The sequence below is a fragment of the Kryptolebias marmoratus genome, linkage group LG21 (genome assembly GCF_001649575.2).
Source record: "Kryptolebias marmoratus isolate JLee-2015 linkage group LG21, ASM164957v2, whole genome shotgun sequence".
Taxonomy (NCBI): Eukaryota; Metazoa; Chordata; class Actinopteri; order Cyprinodontiformes; family Rivulidae; genus Kryptolebias; species Kryptolebias marmoratus.
Window position 1 is genome coordinate 20,973,492 of NC_051450.1, and position 20,221 is coordinate 20,993,712.

Below are 20,221 nucleotides of genomic sequence, written 5' to 3' on the forward strand. Positions count from 1 at the left end.
GCAAATGATGCTTTAAAATTATGGCTCGTCTCATGGAAGCTTGAGCCTTGCGTAATGTTGACGGTGCTTATAAATCATGCATCTTTTCCCACAGCATCGTGTGTTTGTGTGGGTCTGTTCCCAGAGTTCGAAGTACCTGCTGGCCCGCAGAATTGACAGCTCTTTGGAAAGTCCTCATCACTTTATAGTCGTCAGTTCATGAAACCAAATGAAGCCAAACTTCTAATTGAAAGTTTTTCTTTAATCAGTTTTGCCCCAAACAACAAGAAAAGAAAAGGAAGAAGTGACTGCACGGAAATATCCAGAGGCGTCACCTTGAACTTTGGTAGAACATTTAAAACTAATCCAGATTGTCAAAGCAAATCAGTTCTTCTTCAGTGTTTACCCATGTGAAGAGTACGGAAGAAGAACTATGATGAAAGACCTCCTCTCTGAGATAAAAGATGCAAGAAATGATCTTTGACTCAGTTTAAAATTCTTTCTCTTCAAGGAACATCTGAAAATGTGTCCTCATTTGCTGAGTTAGGTAGCTGCATGTATGTATATATGCATGAATGAATGGATGCATGTCTTTGTTGACCATATACAGTATAAGATGATGAGCATCTAGCTTCAAACAGAGCCTGTCTTAAAATAGAAGAAAAGCAGAATTTTCTGCAGAAATGCAGCACAAACGCTGAGTGCTGAATGACTTCCCTGACATTTGCAGAAGAAGCTGAGATCTTGTTGTTAAAGCCAAAAGAAGCAGAACACGAGCTAAAACATAAAAGTAACAGGTAGTGAAAAAAACCTACGGAAAAATAATAAACAAGAAAACAATGCTTAAAGAAACACGTTGCCACATAACTGGAGAGTTTGGATAAAAATACAAACTGTAAAAAGAAACAAACAGCAGCCAATTTTAATTGGGATTTATTTTCTTTTCATATATAAATGACCAGGTGGGCAATTTAACAAATGTACGCTGCAAAAATGTTTATAACAGACCCTCCAAGATGGCGGAAAGCAGGTTTTGGCTGTTTTCACACGCAGGAATGAGGTTCATATGTTGTACGAAGGTGCTCTTTCACTCATGCTCCAGACTTCAGGACAGTTTTTAGAGAAACTTATTCTCACAACTGGAAATTGCAGCACTTCTGCAGCAGAGTGCAGGAAACAGAACATCATGCAAAAGCACATTGTTTTTTGTTACATCAGCTATAGTTGGCAAGAACTTGTGCATAATGGAGATGGTTTCTGTGTTGCATGTATTGACAAAGCAACATATTTAGAAAGGAGCTCATTTCTGCGTTTTCTGCTTCTAATATTGCTGAACTGGAACAGTAAATTCACACAAAGTCTGGTTTGTTCTCTGCAGACGTTTGCTTTCTCTCAAACAGTCCCAAGAGAAACCGTGTAGAAAATGTCAGGGCTGCGGTGCGAGTGTGACACGACATTTTGGCACGTTTGTGCAGACATAGGCTTTTTGAAATTATTTCCATGTTTCTCAGCTGTGCTAAGCTGAACAAATGGGGGCTCTAGCTCCCCCCCCATTTTTTTTTTTTCAACGTTCACATCACACTCAATCTGACTTTGGAAAAGAAAGCAAAAACGGCATGTCATAATTCCTCAAATGTCATAATATTTCTGTGAAACGTTTCAACACCTGTACGCGTCACGGAGTGAAAATACAAACTGAGCAAGGCGTTGAACTTTATTTATTCCACATCACAGGTGTTCCTGACCGTTATGACTGCTCTGATTATAGTCCTGCCCTGATTGAGTCCACCAAGCTGACACAAAATAAACCCACTAAAGTTTATTTTAATTGTCATATCTTAAAATGTCCCGACCCCCCCGCTCAGAGCAGATTTCTTGCCACCCATGTACATTCCTGGCAGAGCCTGCTCAGCAAAATTTAAAAACTTTTACAGTAAATTGGTGAATAAATCATCTAAAATTAAAGGCCCTGAAGGAATGCTTTTCACACCAGATAATGAGGCCTGAGTTGTAAATGTGTGAGCTCATCTGGAGAGTTGCATTAGCACTCGGAGTATGTGTTGGGGATGAGTCTCAGCTACTACCATGCCAAATTTTAGCGTAGTATCTGTAAAACCGGATGAGTTATAGCCACTATGTGTTTGCTCAGCTGATTCAGGTTGGCTCCAAAAGTTATTGAGCTGTAGATGTACATCCAACGATTACTTTCTGAGCGTTTCATTAAAGTTCATTCAGTGGTTCAGGAGATATTTTGCTAACGGTCCAGACAAACAAATGCATATGGTTTATTTCACATGATAATTAACATCTGAGCTCTTCCCCCGAGGGGCTCCATAGTTACCATGACAAACCCACATTCACAGTTTAACATGTCTAATGGTCGTGGTAAGCATGACCAAATTGTCAGCAGCACATTTTACATTTTCCCCTCTGAGGAGGCCACATAGTTGTGGGTGTCTGCTGGTTACCCACTGTTGATAGCCAGGCTCCATGCCAGGCCAGCTATAGTGCGCTGTAATGGGAAAACCAAAGATAAATGGACCCTAGGGACCAGAGGACATCATGTTTATTTCTTTAATTGCCTGAGTTTATTGGCCGAGGGCGCAGGAGTCAGCAGGCAGTAACCCGAGGTTGAAAAGTGAGACCTGAGAGACAGTAAATGACAGAGGAGTGGGAAGGATTTGGGTTTTTTCTTTTAAAAAAAACTCTGCACGCCATGGTTTTTATTGTTCTATATTCTCTAAGTTGACAGAGTGCTCAGCGTGTCCTCAGTGCTCCTCATCTGAAGTAGTTTGGATGTAATTTCCAGCTCCATTAAGAACAAGGCAAACAGACGCCAGAATTCCCTTCTTTAAACTGTTTATGAACGGCGTCCAAACTTTTAACACCCTTGAAGCATTAGTTCTGCTCTCCTGCAGAGCTAAACGAGAAAATTCACGCTTTCTCATAAATTTATTAAATGCAGAACTCTTCAGCCAGGCCTGGACTGAGAACTAAATTTAGCTCTGCTGGCAAAATTTTCCTCAACTTCAACGCTTTTATATATCAAAGGCCCATAGCAGTCCTTGAAGGAACGCATATCATGTTGAGAAATGACAGTTTTAGTCTTTTTGGTCAAGCAGAACATCCCAGTAGAATCTGTCTCATCCCTGGGATGTTCTGCTTGACATTTCGTTCAAGAAAAATTGTTAAAAATCAAAAAGCTGGGTCTTCCCGTCTCCCTGTACTTTTGGCCATGACAATTTGATTTGAACCCACGCCCCTGAAGAAACTCAAGCGTCAGATAGTCATTTGGGCGAAGCTTATCAGCAAGACGTAACAACGCCACCAGCCTGGTCATAACTGGAAGGTTGTCTCTCTTGGAGGACGGCGAGACAGAACATGGAACTGTGAACAGATATGCAGGACAAATCTAATGAGGACATCTACGAGAGCTGAGATCTTGCTTGTGAATCTTATTTTTCTGCAACACTTTCAATACTGTCAACACAGCGTGGGAATGCTGCGTTTTCCTCAGAAAAACAAGAGTCATCAGATCAGGACGACAGAGGAGAACCAAATTCTTTTCCAGAGAGCTGAAACCTCCGCGGCATGCACCTGTGCTGAAAAAAAAACACTGCTGGGAAAGGGCTCTCCCACAGGATTGAATCACTCCCAAAGAATAATAATAAAAGATGAAAGCGTGGAAAACAGAACCTCGTCTCGTCATCCGGGTGACTAAAAAGAAGACGTGGGTGTCAGAAAGTGAGACTGAAAGTGGAAAGCAAAAGAAAAACAAGAGGAAGGACGCGTAAGGAAGAAAAGATTTGAGACAAAGTGGTTTAAAAGAATGAATGATAAGCCTAAAAAGGTTAAGGTGAATGAAGTGTGAGGTATTATAAGACACAGGAAATGAGACATTTTTTGGTTAGGTGGGAAAAATTGCAATTTGCATGAAATGTAGGAAGTCATGAAGAGTCTCTCTCTGTCATGAAAATGACCTTAATCTCCCCAAAACTCACTGGTTCTGCATTTCAGCCACAAAAGGTTCTGTTGACATCATTTCATCTTGTTAACGAAGGTGAAAGTGTTGACGAGGACAAGGCTAGAGATCACTCAGTCCTGCTGGTTGTGTTAGAACAGCAGACCGGATGCTTTAAAACAGGGGTGTCAAACCCAGTGACGCAAAGGGGCCACAATTAAAATTTTGGTCCTAGCCAAGGGCCAATCACGATCCATATTTATTAAAAATTACATAAATTAACCTTGGTTTTCATATAGAAATACCAATGACCTTTTCCCAGTTACAGATTATACAGAATTTAGAGCAAACAGACTTTAATAAACAGACAAATAGATCAAACTTCAAAAAGCTCATCATTAGCAGTCATTTCTTACGCCTCACTCAGTTTTTAAATGAATCTTTTAACATTAAAACTGATTTTTTAAAAAGCCATCAACAAAAACCTGTTCATACAGAAATTAAAACTATATATTGTTGGCTTCTAAGTCACTGTCAAGAGAAAACTTCAGTTTTTTTTAAGCAAAAATAAGAATCAGAGACTTGATCTGAACCAGACTAGAGGGCCGGATGAAATGTTACAGAGGGCCGGATCTGGCCCGCTGGCCTTGACTTTGACACGTGTGCTTTAAAAGTAGGCTGGTGCCTGAAATCATTGTTCTTCCTTTGGTGACCATGGTTACCCAAAAAGGACTTTACAGGTGAGGAGACTGGACCTGAACTAACCATTGATGGGTCTACCGGCTCTTTTCTGGGATCCCACTCTTCATTGAGTACTACTAAAGAAGATCTGAGCCGACTCAGAGCCATTTGTTCCACCACTTTCATTGAGAACTTCAAGGAGAGAGGCTCAGTTGTTGTGAAGAAGGCTTCAGGGTGCCCAGAAAAGTCCACCAAGTGTCAGGATCGTCTCCTAAAGCTGATTTAACTGCGAGATCGAGACAGCCTGCTTAGAAATGTCACCAGCACAGAGAGGTGAAGACTATTAGAGGATGACCTGCAGGAACAGAGTCATAGAGTCATTTTCTCTGATGAATCCATGTTTATTTGGGGCATCCAGAGAAGAAAGGGTGACTCTTTATGCCTAAAATGTATAAAAGCTGTTAAAGTCAGATCTAAGTACTGGATAAAAAAAGTGAAAAGCAGCCAAAAGCCAAAGAAAACATTTGAAAGGGATTCCAAGACCACTTTAAGAGATGACAGGAAAGTTTTCCTCCCTGGAATCAGGAGTTTTTTAAAACTTTTCACTGAGCTGTGTGTGTGATCTTGTTTACAAGCTGCTAATTATAATAATATATCATTAAGTCGTCCGTGGGATGAAGAAGCTCCACAGGTTTGTTTTTCTGATGAATATTTAGAGCCGTCGTAGGTGGTGGATGGTTGGAGACTTCCTGTCACAGACACTCTGAGGTTAAGGCCTTCTCTTTGTAAAAACCCCAGTTCCTGCTGCTAAAACCATCAGGATGAACTGACCCGAGTGTGAGGGGGCTGAGCCGGAGCAGAAGAAAGAAAGAAGTGAGCAGAGAAAATTAGAAGTGAAAAGAGGCTTTGGATTTATGGACGTCTTGGCGTTTTGAAATTGAATATATGACCATTTGTACCTCTGGAAATCTTTTATGGTGTTTCTAATCTTTATTGCCAGCTGTGTGTGTGTTCATTTTTCTGTCTGTTATCAAAACATCTCCTGAACCACTGAAACTCTCAGAAAGGAATCATTAGATGCACACCTGAAGAACTTCTGGAGTCGACACAAATCAAGACGCCTGCCCCAGCTAATCAACGTTAGAAAACTCAGCCAGTTTTACAGATACTGAGCTAAAATTTGATCTGATAGTAGCTGAGAGTTATCCTCAACACATCCTCTGAGCGCTAACAGATTGACCCAAAACAGCTCAAATTTCATCATCTGATTTTAGTTTAAATATCCTAACCTGCATTCAGGTTTCCTGTTAGGTTTTTATTAAACATACAGAAATAATTTGTTTAAAAACGTATGAAGATGTTTCCAGATTGCAGTTTAACTTGGTGTTATCTATCTTGAAGTCCACAATCTTTGAGACAACGAGCTGCAACCAGATCCATACGTCCTCCACTGAGGCGTGGGACAACTTCTTAAACAGAAAGCAGGAGTGGAGGACAACACGCCGTTTTGTTCCAGGAGCAGAAAACGTAGACCTCTCTTCCTCACACACGGCGCATCCAAATACCAGCAACATCCCACAAATCAAGCAGCTGCCATGGAGGCTCGAAGTTACAGCGCTCCGAAGTGAAATTTAGGCAGACAGTATTTCACATGAGACGAGCCGTAAATGTCATCAATAACCAGCGAGGCTACATGTCGACTGAGCAAAAGCTGTACGAAAGAACAGCCGTTTTATTGTGCGAGCGCTGAGTCAGCATTCACGCTGTTTTCCTGTTTATAGCTTCCTCTGGACGTTTTGGGAAATTGAACTACTTCCACATACTTTATGCTATTTTAACCATCCATATATCAAAGCATTCAGCTTGATTTACTGTGGTATGACTGTCAGTATTTGTAGCTTATATACTTTTTAAATAGTTTACATTTATTTAGAAAAGCTTTCCTAATAGAAATACATTGGGATCTATTTAATTCCTTCAAAAACATTATATGAAATCTACTTTAACAGACTGTTTCTGTCTTCTTATGCTCCTTATTGTCCAGCTATATTTAGCTTTTAGCTACTGTCCTGCTTATTTTAGCTTTAAGCAATTATTCTTTTAGATTTTAACTACAGTTTCAGCTATTGTTTTGCCTATTTTAACTTTAAGCTTTGCTACATCTGGCTTTTACTGTAACTATTGTTTTACTATGTCTAGCTTTAATCTATAGTTTTGTTAATTTAAGCTTTTAGCTTCTGTTTTGCTGATTTTAGCTTCTGTTCTTTGTTAATCTTTGACAGATTTCAGTAAAGTCTTTCAGCGCTCAGCATTCATGCTGTGTTTTCACAGAAAATGTAATTTTCTGTCGTTCTTTTTCGAGGCTGTAGAAGAGTTTTAGGAGTGTCCGAGTACCTGCCGTCATTGCATCAAGGTTTGTTTTTATTTTTCCATTTTTTTAAAGTAATTGCAGATGTTGTCACCCACTCACCGTGCTGCTGCTGGCTCTCATGGAAAATGTAAAAAGGGGCCCAGCCTTGTTGAGCTCAGGCTGACATTACCGGTGGCCAAGTCACAAAACAGATGTTTACTGTTTTTGTAAGGATGATTTGCTCCGTGCTCGACTCGGGTCCAAGCATCGGTCACCTAAAGACAGAGAGTGGGCTGGCAGGGTCACAATGCTTAAAGCAGGTGATAATGTTTTACTGTAAACGTGGGACTGATTGCATGTTTTATCCGTGGGAGAGTTTATGATTCTGGCAGGTGGCTGGGTTGGTCCATAATTCAGCGATCAGATGGATCACACCGTTGGAAATGTGTCGCCCTGTGTGAACGTGGTGCAAAAGGGTTTTCGTGTGAGTGTGTAGGCTGCACCTTGGACATGGACCCGGTAAAGGTCGCTCCACAGAAGCCATTAAGCAGCGCGTCTGTTAGAATAATGTGTTTTACTTGGCCGCGGCGCTGCAGCAGGTGCTGGGAGGACCAGCCTCTGCTCCGATCCTGCTTTCATCTTCAGCCCAGAAATCAGTTTTCGCCTCTCAGTATCGTTCTCTTCTTTGTCCTTTCACTGCCTCTTTCATTTTTCAGACTGTTGTCACTGTAGCTTTACCTCTTCTGAGTGCTGCTCCTTTGACTTCTCCTAATTTTTCTTTTTCAGATGTTTTTCATGCTTATGTTTCTGCTCTCTCTCTGCTGTTAAAAAGCCTGACTTGCATCACAGCCACACAGCTGGTGGACATCAATAACATTACTGGCTACAGAGCAATGAGGATACATTTAAATTTATGCCTTTAGTGAGTCTGAAACAGAGTTACCTGGCAGATATGAACAGATATATATTTTAAACTTGTCGCAGAGCAAACGTTGTGATGGCAGAAAAATAAAATACAGCCTCAGCAAGGAGCTGGTTCACCAAAATATTTGCTTTCTTGTGAAAAATTGATATCAAGCTTTTGTTTGCCTGCTAGATTTGAAGCTCTTGTCAAGCGGCGTGGAGAAGGAGGTGAACCCAGAGTGCAGACTTCTAACAAAAAACTAATTTATTAACTAAAGAAATGAACAAAAACAAAGGCTGATGAGGCAGAAAAAACTTAACTAAACAAAATCCAAAACAGCAAGGGACCAGGGACCGGGTTTTAAAGGTGAGGATGATTATGGGAAGTGGGCTCAGGTGAGTGATTACAATAGAGGACAGAGGATAAGTGGAGAAAGAAGACAAATGGGCAACAAACGGGAAAACAAAACAACAAAGATGGTAAACCAAACCCAAAAGAAACCACTAAATACAAAAGGAAACACTTCCAAAACAAAACTTGACAGCTATAATAAGTTTTCAAAGCCTGGTGGCACCTTGAAAACCAGTGACTAGATGGCTGGGGAGAAAATCTAGTATAAAAAGCATAAAAAACATGTTTTGCAATAGGGATTTTTAAGAAATAAAGAACGTTAGTAGTAACAATAAGACAACTGCAATCTATTTTAAGCTAACTGTCCTGTTAAAAACACCATCAAGCTGAAGGAGTTGGGAGATTAAAGGGGATGCAAACAGTAAAATGAGTCATTGGTCCCATTTTTGGGGAAAGTTTAGTCCAAAGTGTTGGAAAGGAGGAAGTTTGGTGAACTCGTATGGTCGGAGCTGCTGAGGTGGTCATGGGAATTTAACTGTTCAGTCCACATAGGTTTTTGTAGATCTGGAAAATGCTTAGGACCATATCCCCTGTCATAATTTGTGTGGGCTGCTGTGAGAAAAATGGCACACAGTTCAGCTGGTCTCCATATTTCTCAACAAAAGATAATCTCAGTCTAAAGCTCTGGCATGAAGGGCGTTGCACGATATGCATTCCTTCTAGGAATGCTAGGCCTTTAATTTTATAAACGTCTGAATAAACTACAGATAGGCTCGATGTTCTGAATGACAGAGCCTTACATGCAGCAGATGAGACGTATGCTCAGCCGTGGGTCTCTCCTTTCCTCGGCCTCAAGGTAAAGCCATTATATCTGAAACAAAGAAGCTGCAGCGGGCAGCGGCCCACTCGGGTTCATAGACACAGAGGAGAGAAACCATGAAAAGAAAAGCCAAGAGCCGAGCCAGGAGCCTTTATTTTAGGAGCCCACTCCCATGCATTCCTCTGCCAAGAAGCGGGGCCTCCCTGGAGAACGCCTCAGACGAGCGGCTGAACTCACATTCAGGCGGGAGTTCAGGGATTGGAGCTGCTTCAAGGATACACACACACACACACACACACACACACACACCTTGTTCCTCCTGAGCTGATCATTGTTCTGTCAGTCAGGATGGTTTTCTTAGCTGTGATCCACAGCAGGAACATTCAGCTTCACGAATGGCGCCGCGCACGCGAACTGTAACACACATGTAACACACACAAGCTTGTAAAAAGATAACTGATTGATTTATTGGGTTTCTGGGCCTGAGGTAGGTGGGATAGCTGCTGGGAGAACTCAAAAGCACTGATCTGAGAACAGCAGGTGAAAAATTCCTCCAAATACAGTCCAGATCTCCCTGAAATCACAAAGTATTTTTGCCACCAAAGACGCAGGTGGAGCAATATTGTTTCTGACTATTACAGATTTTAATGAAGCTTTCAGAAAGTAATCATTGGGTGTAGATCAAATTCAATATAGCTGACACAGCTTGTCAACATTAGCCAACACACACACACAAAAAAAAGAAATATTGAGCTAAAATTTGATATGGTAGTAGCTGAGAGTCATCTCAAACATGTTATTTTCAAGGTTTGACCCAAACTGCACCAACCGTAAGAATAGATTTAGATTCAAAAGTGCAGAGAAGCAGTTCTTCAAACAGGTTAACAAACCTTATAAACGATTATTAAAAAAAATAAAAAATAACAGGGATGTTTGAGGATCATAAAGACGAAACCTTTGTATCTGCTGGTAGGGTTGATTAGTGAGTGGGAGCAGCTGAGATGATTAGTAATGAATAACAGGTGTGAGGGAAATATGGGCAGAAACTATGATTATGGAAAAACAAACAAATAAGAACTAAAAATGCCAAACTGGATAGGTTACAGAAAAGACAGAAACTTCCTCTGACATAAAATGAAAGCACAAAAACTGGGAAACATAAATTATTCTAACAAACAAAAACCCCTACTCTGTTGTTTCTCAATAAAAGATGATCTCAGTCTAAAACTCTGCCATTAAAGGCCGATATTTATTCCTTCAAGGAACACTAGGTCTTTAATTCACAAGAACATTGATGCTAAGTTTGTTTCATGCAAATTTCATTGAACTTCATAAAGATTTTGAGGCTTATCTTCTGGTAAATGAGCTGTTTGCACAGTTTTAGTGAATTTTAGGATAAAAATAAGTAGATGTCTTGTTTAATTAGACGTGACCAATGAACTACTTGGATTCTTGTATGAATTTGATTTTGGAAAACTCCCTTTTTTAGCTAACAAGTTTGCGCTGGAATAACAAGTAAAAGCTCTCGCCTTCTCTTCGTGGATTTAAGGTGACAGTCTTGTGGGTCCGATCAGTAAAACCTCTGGCTGCAAACATATAAGTCTGGAGACCACATGTGCCTGTTTTTACAAAGAATGGTGTCTGATTTTATGGACGATTTGAACTTTTTACAGCTTTATCAGCTTCATTTTATGGATCTTTCAAAGTGCTGAATCTGGGAAAACAAAAGCCTTTGAAGAAGTCTGTATGTTCGGCTGAACTTTTACATGAAAATGTTTTCGACAAACGGCACATTTAGATCATTTTCAGTGTTCCTTTTCTCGAGGATGTCATATTTTCTGTTTTTTCAATCAGTGAAAAGGTCAACACCCACTGCTCATCCTTTATTCTGTCTACCTGTCTGCTCGCTGTCCCATGACTTCTTCCCTCAAACCAGTTCCCAGACAATGAGTTATAAATAGCTAATCAAAGGGACTCGGAGAAAATGGTTTTCTCATGAAAAGTGGATTTAAATCAATCACTTTGTTTAACATTGTCCAAGCAGGAAAGGTTTAAAGGAGAAGGATGTTCCATAAAGGAAATATTTTCAGCTTGTTTTAACTCAGGATGGCATTTAGAATAATATTTAACCACTTCATGATAAACCTAGCAGAAGAATATGACCCATCTTTGCAACTCATTAGGTTTTGACATACGAACATGAAAATGGGGATTTTCTGCGTCTCATTTGCCTTCTCTCATTTCTTGTTTTCATTTTTCGACGTCGCCGTTTTGCATTTATGGTTGTGGTTTTCAGTTTTCTTTTGTTTCTGATAAAAAAACAATTTTTTTTGGACCAACCTGCTTGTTTCTTGTTTGCATTTAGATCTTCATCAACACACAGCTGTGACAGAAACAGTGTTTTACTGCATCGAAATTCACATGCAAATCCTAAACTAATGACATGAAGGCCGTGTTCAGACAACGCTCTAACCGCTCTAATTCACCTGGGAGATAAATCCATCACTTTTCTGCTTTATATGCAGGTATATGCGGGTATATGCAGGTATATGCGGGTATATGCAGGTATATGCAGTAACGTGACGCAGCTGTCAGATGAGACCAAAAAGGTCTGCTTAACCTTCTGGAAAAGTGACAATTCATCCAAACATCTGAACTATATTATCATGTTGACATTAACATTATTCAGAGCGATTTAAGGAGCATTTTTGCAGAGTTCTGTTGATGAGCTCAGTTACCTTACAGATGCAATGTAAAGAAAATAAAGGCACACGCAATGATTAGATTTTAACCTGAATCGTAGGAGGTCCAACAGTACTGCTCTGTTCAGACTACTGAACAAATGTGGATAAAAGGTGAGAAAATGTTTTCACACAGATCGCTCAGGACAGAAGATAGCGTTAGGTCTGAAGAGGGCCAAACACTGAAAATAAAAATAAAAAAATACATTCATTTAACTCTGCAGACAGGAAAGAAAAGCTAAGAAAATTCACTCTTATGTTGTCAGTAAAGGAATAATGTCTTTGTTGTGTTGCATTGCTCACAAACCATTTACTCAAAAACATTTTTATTTAAATGTTTGTGTAAATGCATTAAATGTGCTAATTTAGAAATGTAATAATCAGTTTGTTGTTCCCAGAAGGCTGACAGGAAGTTTCCATGTGACTGTTGAGCAAACGTGAGATAAACGTTTGAGATCTTCACTTCATTAGAACTTCATAAGAGCACTCATCTCGTGTCCAAAACGCAGAATTTTGCTTCTTTGCAAAACTATTTCCCCACTTGTACGTATTTTAATCATTCTTTTCTAGAACCATTATTTAAATAGTGCATTTAATTAAACATTTGTGGCGTATTACTCAAAGCAAAAACAATTTCTGGTGCAAATAACAGAAATGTCAGAGCTGTACTTTTGTGATAAATGAAACTTTTCAGTAAACTAACTGTTTCTAGTATAATTTATTGTTTAAAATCCCACGTTTGCATGAAAGCTGTTTACCTCCCATGAAGCATGTTGAGTCAGAGACATATCATCAGATGAATACCTGAGAGGTAGAAAACAGGAAATGAGGGCAGACGTTATTCAGAGGTCCAGGAATCCAGACGACAACAAGCTCCGCTGCAGCAGAAAGCTCTCCGTCAGCCGAGCTCGATTGTTCAGCCTCTGATGGACGGAGGAAGGTGTTTGTTGTTGCTGGATTCTTATCTGTGTTTCTTGGACTCTGCAGGAACGTGCAGCTGAGGTATCAGCAGAGCTGCTTGTTGAAGCACAACAGATGTAAAACATCAGCTTGGCTGATTAAATGTTGCACAAAAAGATGGCCACAAAATAACCAAATCTAAAGAATCACTGTGACTTTGTCTCAAATACAGAATACAAAGTTATTTTTATTGCATCTCATGAATCACTGGACAGATTTTAATTAAACTTACAGCAGGTAATCATTAGAAATACATCTACAACTGTTTAAATTGTGGTGTTAGTCTGATTCAAGATGGCTGCCACAGTAAAAAGAAACTTAAAAAACAAAATGGGCTAATTTTGCAAACACAGAGCTAAAATTTGGGGTGGTTGTAGTTAAGATTAATTCAAAACACACTCCAAGAGCTTCTTGTTGCTTGAGATTCTTGTCTTAAAATTTGGCATTCACTGTTGGAGTCAGCTCTGTTTGTCTGTTAGCAAAATATCACATGAACTATTGGAGGGATTTTAATAAAACTCTTAGAAAGGAATTACTGGAGGTACATTTATTTTATAAATCAACTACACAAAGGCTATAGCTCAGTGTGGGTTGCTGATGACATGCATGATCACAACAACTCTGTTATTTCTCAACATAAAATGATTTGAGTCCAGAAGTCGGGCATGAAATCCGGTGGGTGATAAGCCGTCCTTCAAGGAACAGCGGAGCTTTAATGGTTTGCGTCAGCTTTCACCAGAGAGAAAATTGTTGCATGCTAATAAGAAACGACTGGCATTTACAGCGAGAGGTGGGATATTTCATATCCAGCCCTTTTTTGTTCCACTGCTTGTTTTTATTTGCCACCCAGTGCTCATTTCCTAAAGCTGCCAGGCTCTCAGACGATCCTGCATCCTCTGCAAACTTCCCTTAGAGAAATATCAGTTTCATTCAGCAGCTTTTATAGCACTCCACCGGGTGAACGTTAGCCAGTGCCAAAGAATTCATATTACCACCAGCGTAACTATCAACCCAGGACTCCCTGAGGTGTTGTTATGTTGGATTATTAACTTTTTCTTTTTTTTTACTGGCATTTTGCTCTCCTCAGTAATTGAGTAACAGAGGCCTGTCACAGCGCACAAAAGAGAAAAAGTGAGCATGCAGAGGCTGAAAACTCTCATAAGCTGTCAGGAGAGAGAGGCTGACCTACCTCCTCGCTTTCTTTTGTTCCACCACAAAATGCTGAAATTGTGTTCATGTTCTTTCCCATGAACTGAAAGGTGGTCTTTAGAAAACGTCTCGGACGTGCCAGGTCGGTTGTCAGCCTCAGCTGAGGTCATGTGTATTAAATTTGCTTTGTCAGGACAGTTCAAGCTCCACTTGTGTTTTATTAGGTTTTCGAACACAGAAGGCACGAAGAACAGGGAATACAGATGTACGGATATAAAACCATAAAATGAGACAAATTGGACCTCCCTGAAACACATAAAAACTGAATATTGTACCGTTTTAGCTTGTAGATAAGTAACCAGGCATGGTTTATCTAACATTTATATGAGCTTAGCCTTGCATGCCAAAGTTTTAAACAAAGATCTCATTGGGGATGACTCTCAGCTACTACCACACCAAAATTTAACTCTGTAAAATATTTTATGCTCTTACATCATCATATACTGTTATGTGTGTTTGGTTTGTTCTACTTTTGTTTAACAGCTGTTAGTTCCTTTGGTTTAATTATTTTGTTATCTGTTAGGACCACTAGGTGTCCTCAGTACCTTTATCTTGTTCCTATCCCCTCATCGTTTACTTGTATCCTCTAACCTAATCCCTCCTCTCTGGATGTACGCTTGTAGTTTTTATGGTTCAGTGAAAGATCCTTCTGTTTATGTCCCATCAGTTGTAAGTTCTTGGCTTTTCTTTGCAGATATAAGTCATGATTCAGAAATAAATACGATTTTTGGGTCAAAATGTATTTCTAATTTTGACTTTAGGCAGCAGGGTTGAAACCAGTAACATATTCTGTAAATGGTAAAGGTACAAGCCTGCCAATACTGAGGTGGTTCTGGCATCTGATTACTCCTCCTGGATGCCTTCCTTCGGGGGTTTTCTGGGCATGTCCCACTGGGAGGAGACCCCATGGGTTATCTATCCTCTCTGGCCTGGGAATGCCTTGGGATCCCTCAGGAGGAGCTGGAGAGTGATGCTGGGGAGAGGGAGGTCTGGGTTTCCCTCCTGGACCTGCTGCCCCTGGGACCCAACCATGGATAGAAGGTGAATGGACGGATGGACAAGCCCACCAAGCCATGACCCTCTTTTCCTGAATGTCCAACACTCCTAAATAAAAAAAGGACACATGAAAAGATACCGAAGTCTGGTCATGTGTCCGTATTGTTACCCCTTGTTAGATGATAATAAACAGGCTCCATGTTGGATACCTTCATTCAGACGTTTATCAGCGTATCTTCTCTCTGTAACGTGTCAACCACAGTAACTTGCTCTGACTTACACAAGCAGGCAGAACAACCACAGAAGATTTACATAAGAGTGATGAAATTACAAAGTCACTGCAGACCAAACTCACAAGAAGTAGCAGCTTTAAAAAGGGGAACAAAACAGACTTTAAAAGCTCAAAAACATCCTTTTCCAGTTTTCTTACAGACTTTTCTTTAGTCGATTGAAAACACCCAAGAATGGGTCAGAATCAAATATTGGACTATTCTGAAGTGGCCTTCTGAGCCCTGATCTAAATCCTGTTGAACATCTGTGGAAGGAGCTGAAACATCTGGAGCAGGAAGCCTTCATACCTGAGACACCTGGAGCAGTTTGCTCACCTGTGGACAGGTGCAGAAGTCTCAAAGAGAGTCACAGAAATCACCTGATTGCTTCAAAAAGTTGTGCAACAAAAACATTAAGTTTAAAGTACCATTCTATTTGTCAAGACCAGCTTCATTAGTTTGTTTTAAAAAATTCAAAACCAAAACTCAAAAGCAAAAACTGATTTTCATTTTATGAATTTGTTTTTATAAATTATTACTGATGGTCTTTTCATGAGCACCCAGCTCCCTGATGTCCTGATCAGAACAAAGCCTGATGTTTTATGTTGAAACTTTACTGTTGTTTTCCTTTTCTTTCCAGGTTGAGATGAGGAGTCAGAGTCTGATGGCAGCTCAGTCTGTGCTGACAGTCAACATGTTACTGAGCCTCTTCTTCCCTCCAGGTGTTTCAGGTTTGTTCTCTTTCATTTGGAGAATCACAGGAATCATTTCTGAAAGATTTGGTCCTGATGTTGTTTAAAGGCTCCACATGTTACCTGCTGCAGCTCAGCTGGAGTTTGTGGATCATGAAGTTTCTCTGCAGGCAGATTTTCTGCACATTTTGTTCACCATCAGTCTGATTTTACAGGTGATTTGGCTGATTGTCGTGGTAAAAACCCAGCCCTTCGTATTACAGCTCCAGAGAGGATGGAAGCTCTGAGTGGATCTTGTTTGCAAATCCCCTGTAGATATGATACAACAGACTCAAGATATGACAGCAGCAAACCAATCTATGGAGTTTGGATGAAAACATGGTGGAAAAAAGAAAACTTTGTTTTTCACAGCAGTGGGTCAGTTAACATCTATCCATTGAAGATCACTGGAAACCTGAAGGAGAAAGACTGCACCACTCTGTTTCCTGATTTAGACACAAGTTATGCAGACAAATACTTCTTCAGAATTGAGAACGAACCCTTCAAGGCAACAGCTTGTGCTGATTCTGTTCAAATAACAGTTAAAGGTAAGAGTTTTCTCTTCAACCCTCCACAAAGCGAGTTACAGCTTCACCAACAACCTCTGGACACAAACAGTAGAAACATTATCAGCAGTTATAATAAATAGTTTGAAAAATCTGATTTTACAGCTATACTTTTCATATTTATTCATTTTATTCTACATTAAGTAGTAAGTTTCTGTCTGGACTGAGGATTTTGTTTGGTTTTTGACAGGTAGGATTTAACGTGTCTGCTGTCTAACATGTGTTTGATGTGAAACCCCAGATTCTGCTTGGAGTCCCAGCATTAAGATCTCAGGTGGTCTGAAGGATCTGAAGGAGAAGGAGTCTGTCTCTATAACCTGCTCAGCTTGGACTCCCTGTCCACACTCACCTCCTGAACTCACCTGGAATCTCCAACAAGACTCTCAGAAAACAGAGAAGAACCCAGATGGAACCTTTACAACTAAAATCCAGGAGACCATCACTCTGTCAGACACACATGATGGATCCAACATCAGCTGTTCTGTCAGATATCCTGTGGATGGAGGGAAACGTAACGAGACAGCAGAAACAAATCTGCCTCTCAGTGTTTCCTGTAAGTGATCCTGTCGGCTCGTCATGGTTCAGCTGCTTCTGATGAATAAAGTTAATGTGTGTCCTGTTTTCCTCAGATGCTCCTAAAGACACCTCAGCATCCATCAGTCCATCAGGTTTGGTGTCAGCAGGTAGCTGGGTGGAGCTGAGCTGCTCCAGCAGAGCCAAGCCTCCCGTCAGAACCTTCACCTGGTTCAGGAACACCACAGATGGACCTGTTAATGTTTCTGATGAGAAGGTTTATGTCTACAACGTCACTGAGGGAGGAGAGTTTTACTGTGTGGCCACAAATGATCTGGGTAATCAGACATCAGCAGTGATCCATCTTAAATTAGGAGGTAATTAATTTCTTGCACTCAATCTGATCAATTTAAACCTCAAATCAAATGGACCTAATGCTCTAACTCCACCACTTTTGTTGTGATTAAAAATGATTTTATTTATCTTCTTGTTGTTGAGGTTCATTAGATAAATCTCTACCCTGGGGACCAATCGTTGGAGGAATTGTTGGAGCCATTTTACTGATTCTGTTGATTTTGTGAGTATAACGAATAAATGCTGTTAACAGGATCTTTAACAATGCCTAAAGAACTATTAATACCATAACGTATTATAACCTGGTGCTTACAGGGTAGTTAATGGGTATTTACCATACAGTGACCTAGTACTTATTGGGTACATAACTGGTACTTACTGAGTACAAGCCTTGTACTTAACAGTACATGGTGCTTATTGGGTACACAGCTAGTATTTACAGAGTACCCTACAGGAACATACTTGATACTTAACTGGAATGTACCTAAATATCTACTTGATACATACCTGGTCTTATCAGGTATGTATTTTTTTTTTTTTGGTACTTATTTGATGCTTATAATATAGACTATACTGAGGTATATGTATAATATACTCATTACGCTTACTTACATGGCCTGATAAGTACCAGATACATAGCTGATAAGTACCAGGTTTGGACTGGGTAAGTGCCCTGTTGGTTTTAGATACACATTTGGTCAGTTCCAAGTACGTATCTTCATAAGTACCAAGTATATATCCGGGTAAGCATGAGGTCTGTATTTAGGCAATTACTGGACAGTTACCAGGTACATACCTGGTACTTACAGGGTACTTCCTGAGTACAAACCCTGTAAGTACCTGGTAAGTACCTGATTGTATTATGCATTGCTACTAGTTTCTTATATTGGAGTCTGATGTGCTGAAACATAAAGTAAATTTAATTTTGATTTCTTGTATTTTGCAGAATTATCGTGTGTTTGAGGCGAAGGAAGAAGAGAAGTCCATCTGTACAACAGCTGCAGGTGAGAAAATACTGAACACAGTAAAACTACAGAGTCGAGAGCTTCTTCATGACCTAAAGTGTGAAGGAACAGGGAATCTTGGAAAACATCTCCTACATTTTACTCCTGGGTTTTTACGCAAGTTTCTGTTTGTTCACAGGATCAAACCAGCAAAGAAGACGTTGTTCAAAACCCCACAAAAGAAACAGAAGCAGAAGAAATCCATTACGGAGAATTTAAGTTCTCTAATCAGGCATCTGAGCCACCCTCCACCAGCTCAAAGGAGCTGGATACCGTCTACGCCCAAGTTAAAGTGTCTGAGACCGCAAACCCTTCAACACAGACCGCTGAACGTCCAGAAGATTTCTACGCCCAAGTTAAAGTGTCTGAGACTGCAAACCCCTCAACACAGACCGCTGGACGTCCAGAAGATCTCTACGCTCAAGTGAAGAAAAATTGAGTTTTGTTTTGTTTGTACAGTTAGATATTTGCTTCATGCTTTATTATACAACATGCATTTTTTGACTATCAGAAAAGACAAGATGGAGAAAAGGGGGGAACTCTGAGTCATTCAGCTGGAGTTCAGGAAAGAACGGACAAACCTTGAGCCCCTTAGATATTACTAAAGGTAGAGATAAAGGAGGGGAAAGGGGAGGAGGGTGTGAGGATTCAACACTTCAGAATTATCAGAAGAGGTGCTTTTGTACCGTTGTGCAGGGTGTAACTAGGAGTAGATGTGGTCTAATCAACTTTTGGTGACTAAAAATGAGAAAACTTTCCACATTTGACCACAAACAGATGCTCTTGAGGTGCTTTCACCACTTGTTGAAAGTCACGACTTAAAGACATCAACAGAAACACATCGTCTGCAAAAAGTGAGACCTTTTAAGGTGCCTCAACCAGACTCCGTCGTCTCCATGCCTGAACCTTAAACCAGGATTGAAACCATTCAGGAGCCCAACCTGCACAAGGAACAAACTCCCCTTTGTGAAGGATAAAGACACAGCTCTGGTTTTGGTTATACACCCCATACTCCTTCAGCGATCCCCAAAGAATGCCTCCGCTTTCTTTAGATCCACAAAACACCTGAAAACTGGACTGTCAAACGTTAACGACCTCCTTACTAAGGGTAAAGATCTGGTCCAATGTTCCTGGACAAAAAAACACACCATTCCTCTTGAATCCAAGGTTCGGCAGTCGATCAGAACTTCCCAACAAACATCCCAGACTGAACATTACGATAGCTGGAGCACTGTCTCCAGTACGCTTTTTTTTCCAACGGCACATTCGTTATTAAGGGTCCTCCATGCGATGCTAAAGAGGCATGTTAAATGGCTTTTTGCAGCAATTCTTTTGACCAATTTTATGCAAATAAGTGAATAAAACATCTGTGACATAATGATATTATCAATGCAAGGAGGAAAACCTAACAGACAGTTTGCGCTAGTAGTTTGTTAGCCTGTTAGCCACTTTTTAAATCCCACATTTCAGCCACAGATGGTGATTTTTCTCTAATAATTTAAACATTTTTAACACATTTGAGGCAAGTTACTGAGGGGGGGAAAGAACAGAAAGTGCAGTTTTGCAAAAATATGGTGAAAAATTCAGTAAGTCACAATTACTTGTCCAACAAACTGGTCTAATTACACATACAGTTTATTAGAATGAAAATATATGATTTAATTTTGTAGATGGGATGCTAAAATTGGTATTTTCCACAGAAATCCCATGAGCTCACGTAGCTCAGTCTCTGTCTTTGTCCTAACATGTAAAACTACCAATAATTTATTACAGATTGTTCAATTTTATATTGTAATATAAGAAATTGCTTTATGTGTAGTATTTTTATAAGC

General features: G+C 40.1%; 1 protein-coding gene across 1 annotated transcript; it reads left to right on the plus strand.

The window, feature by feature from the left end:
• Positions 1 to 15,865: 15,865 nt before the first annotated feature.
• On the plus strand, positions 15,866 to 20,207 carry LOC108244005 (sialic acid-binding Ig-like lectin 6). The gene is made up of 7 exons (XM_017429832.3): positions 15,866 to 15,952; positions 16,129 to 16,500; positions 16,760 to 17,071; positions 17,148 to 17,408; positions 17,530 to 17,608; positions 18,332 to 18,389; positions 18,529 to 20,207. Exons 1-7 carry the CDS (start codon positions 15,868 to 15,870, stop codon positions 18,826 to 18,828), a joined length of 1,467 nt encoding a protein of 488 aa, XP_017285321.1. The 5' UTR covers positions 15,866 to 15,867; the 3' UTR covers positions 18,829 to 20,207.
• The last annotated feature ends 14 nt before the right edge of the window (positions 20,208 to 20,221 follow it).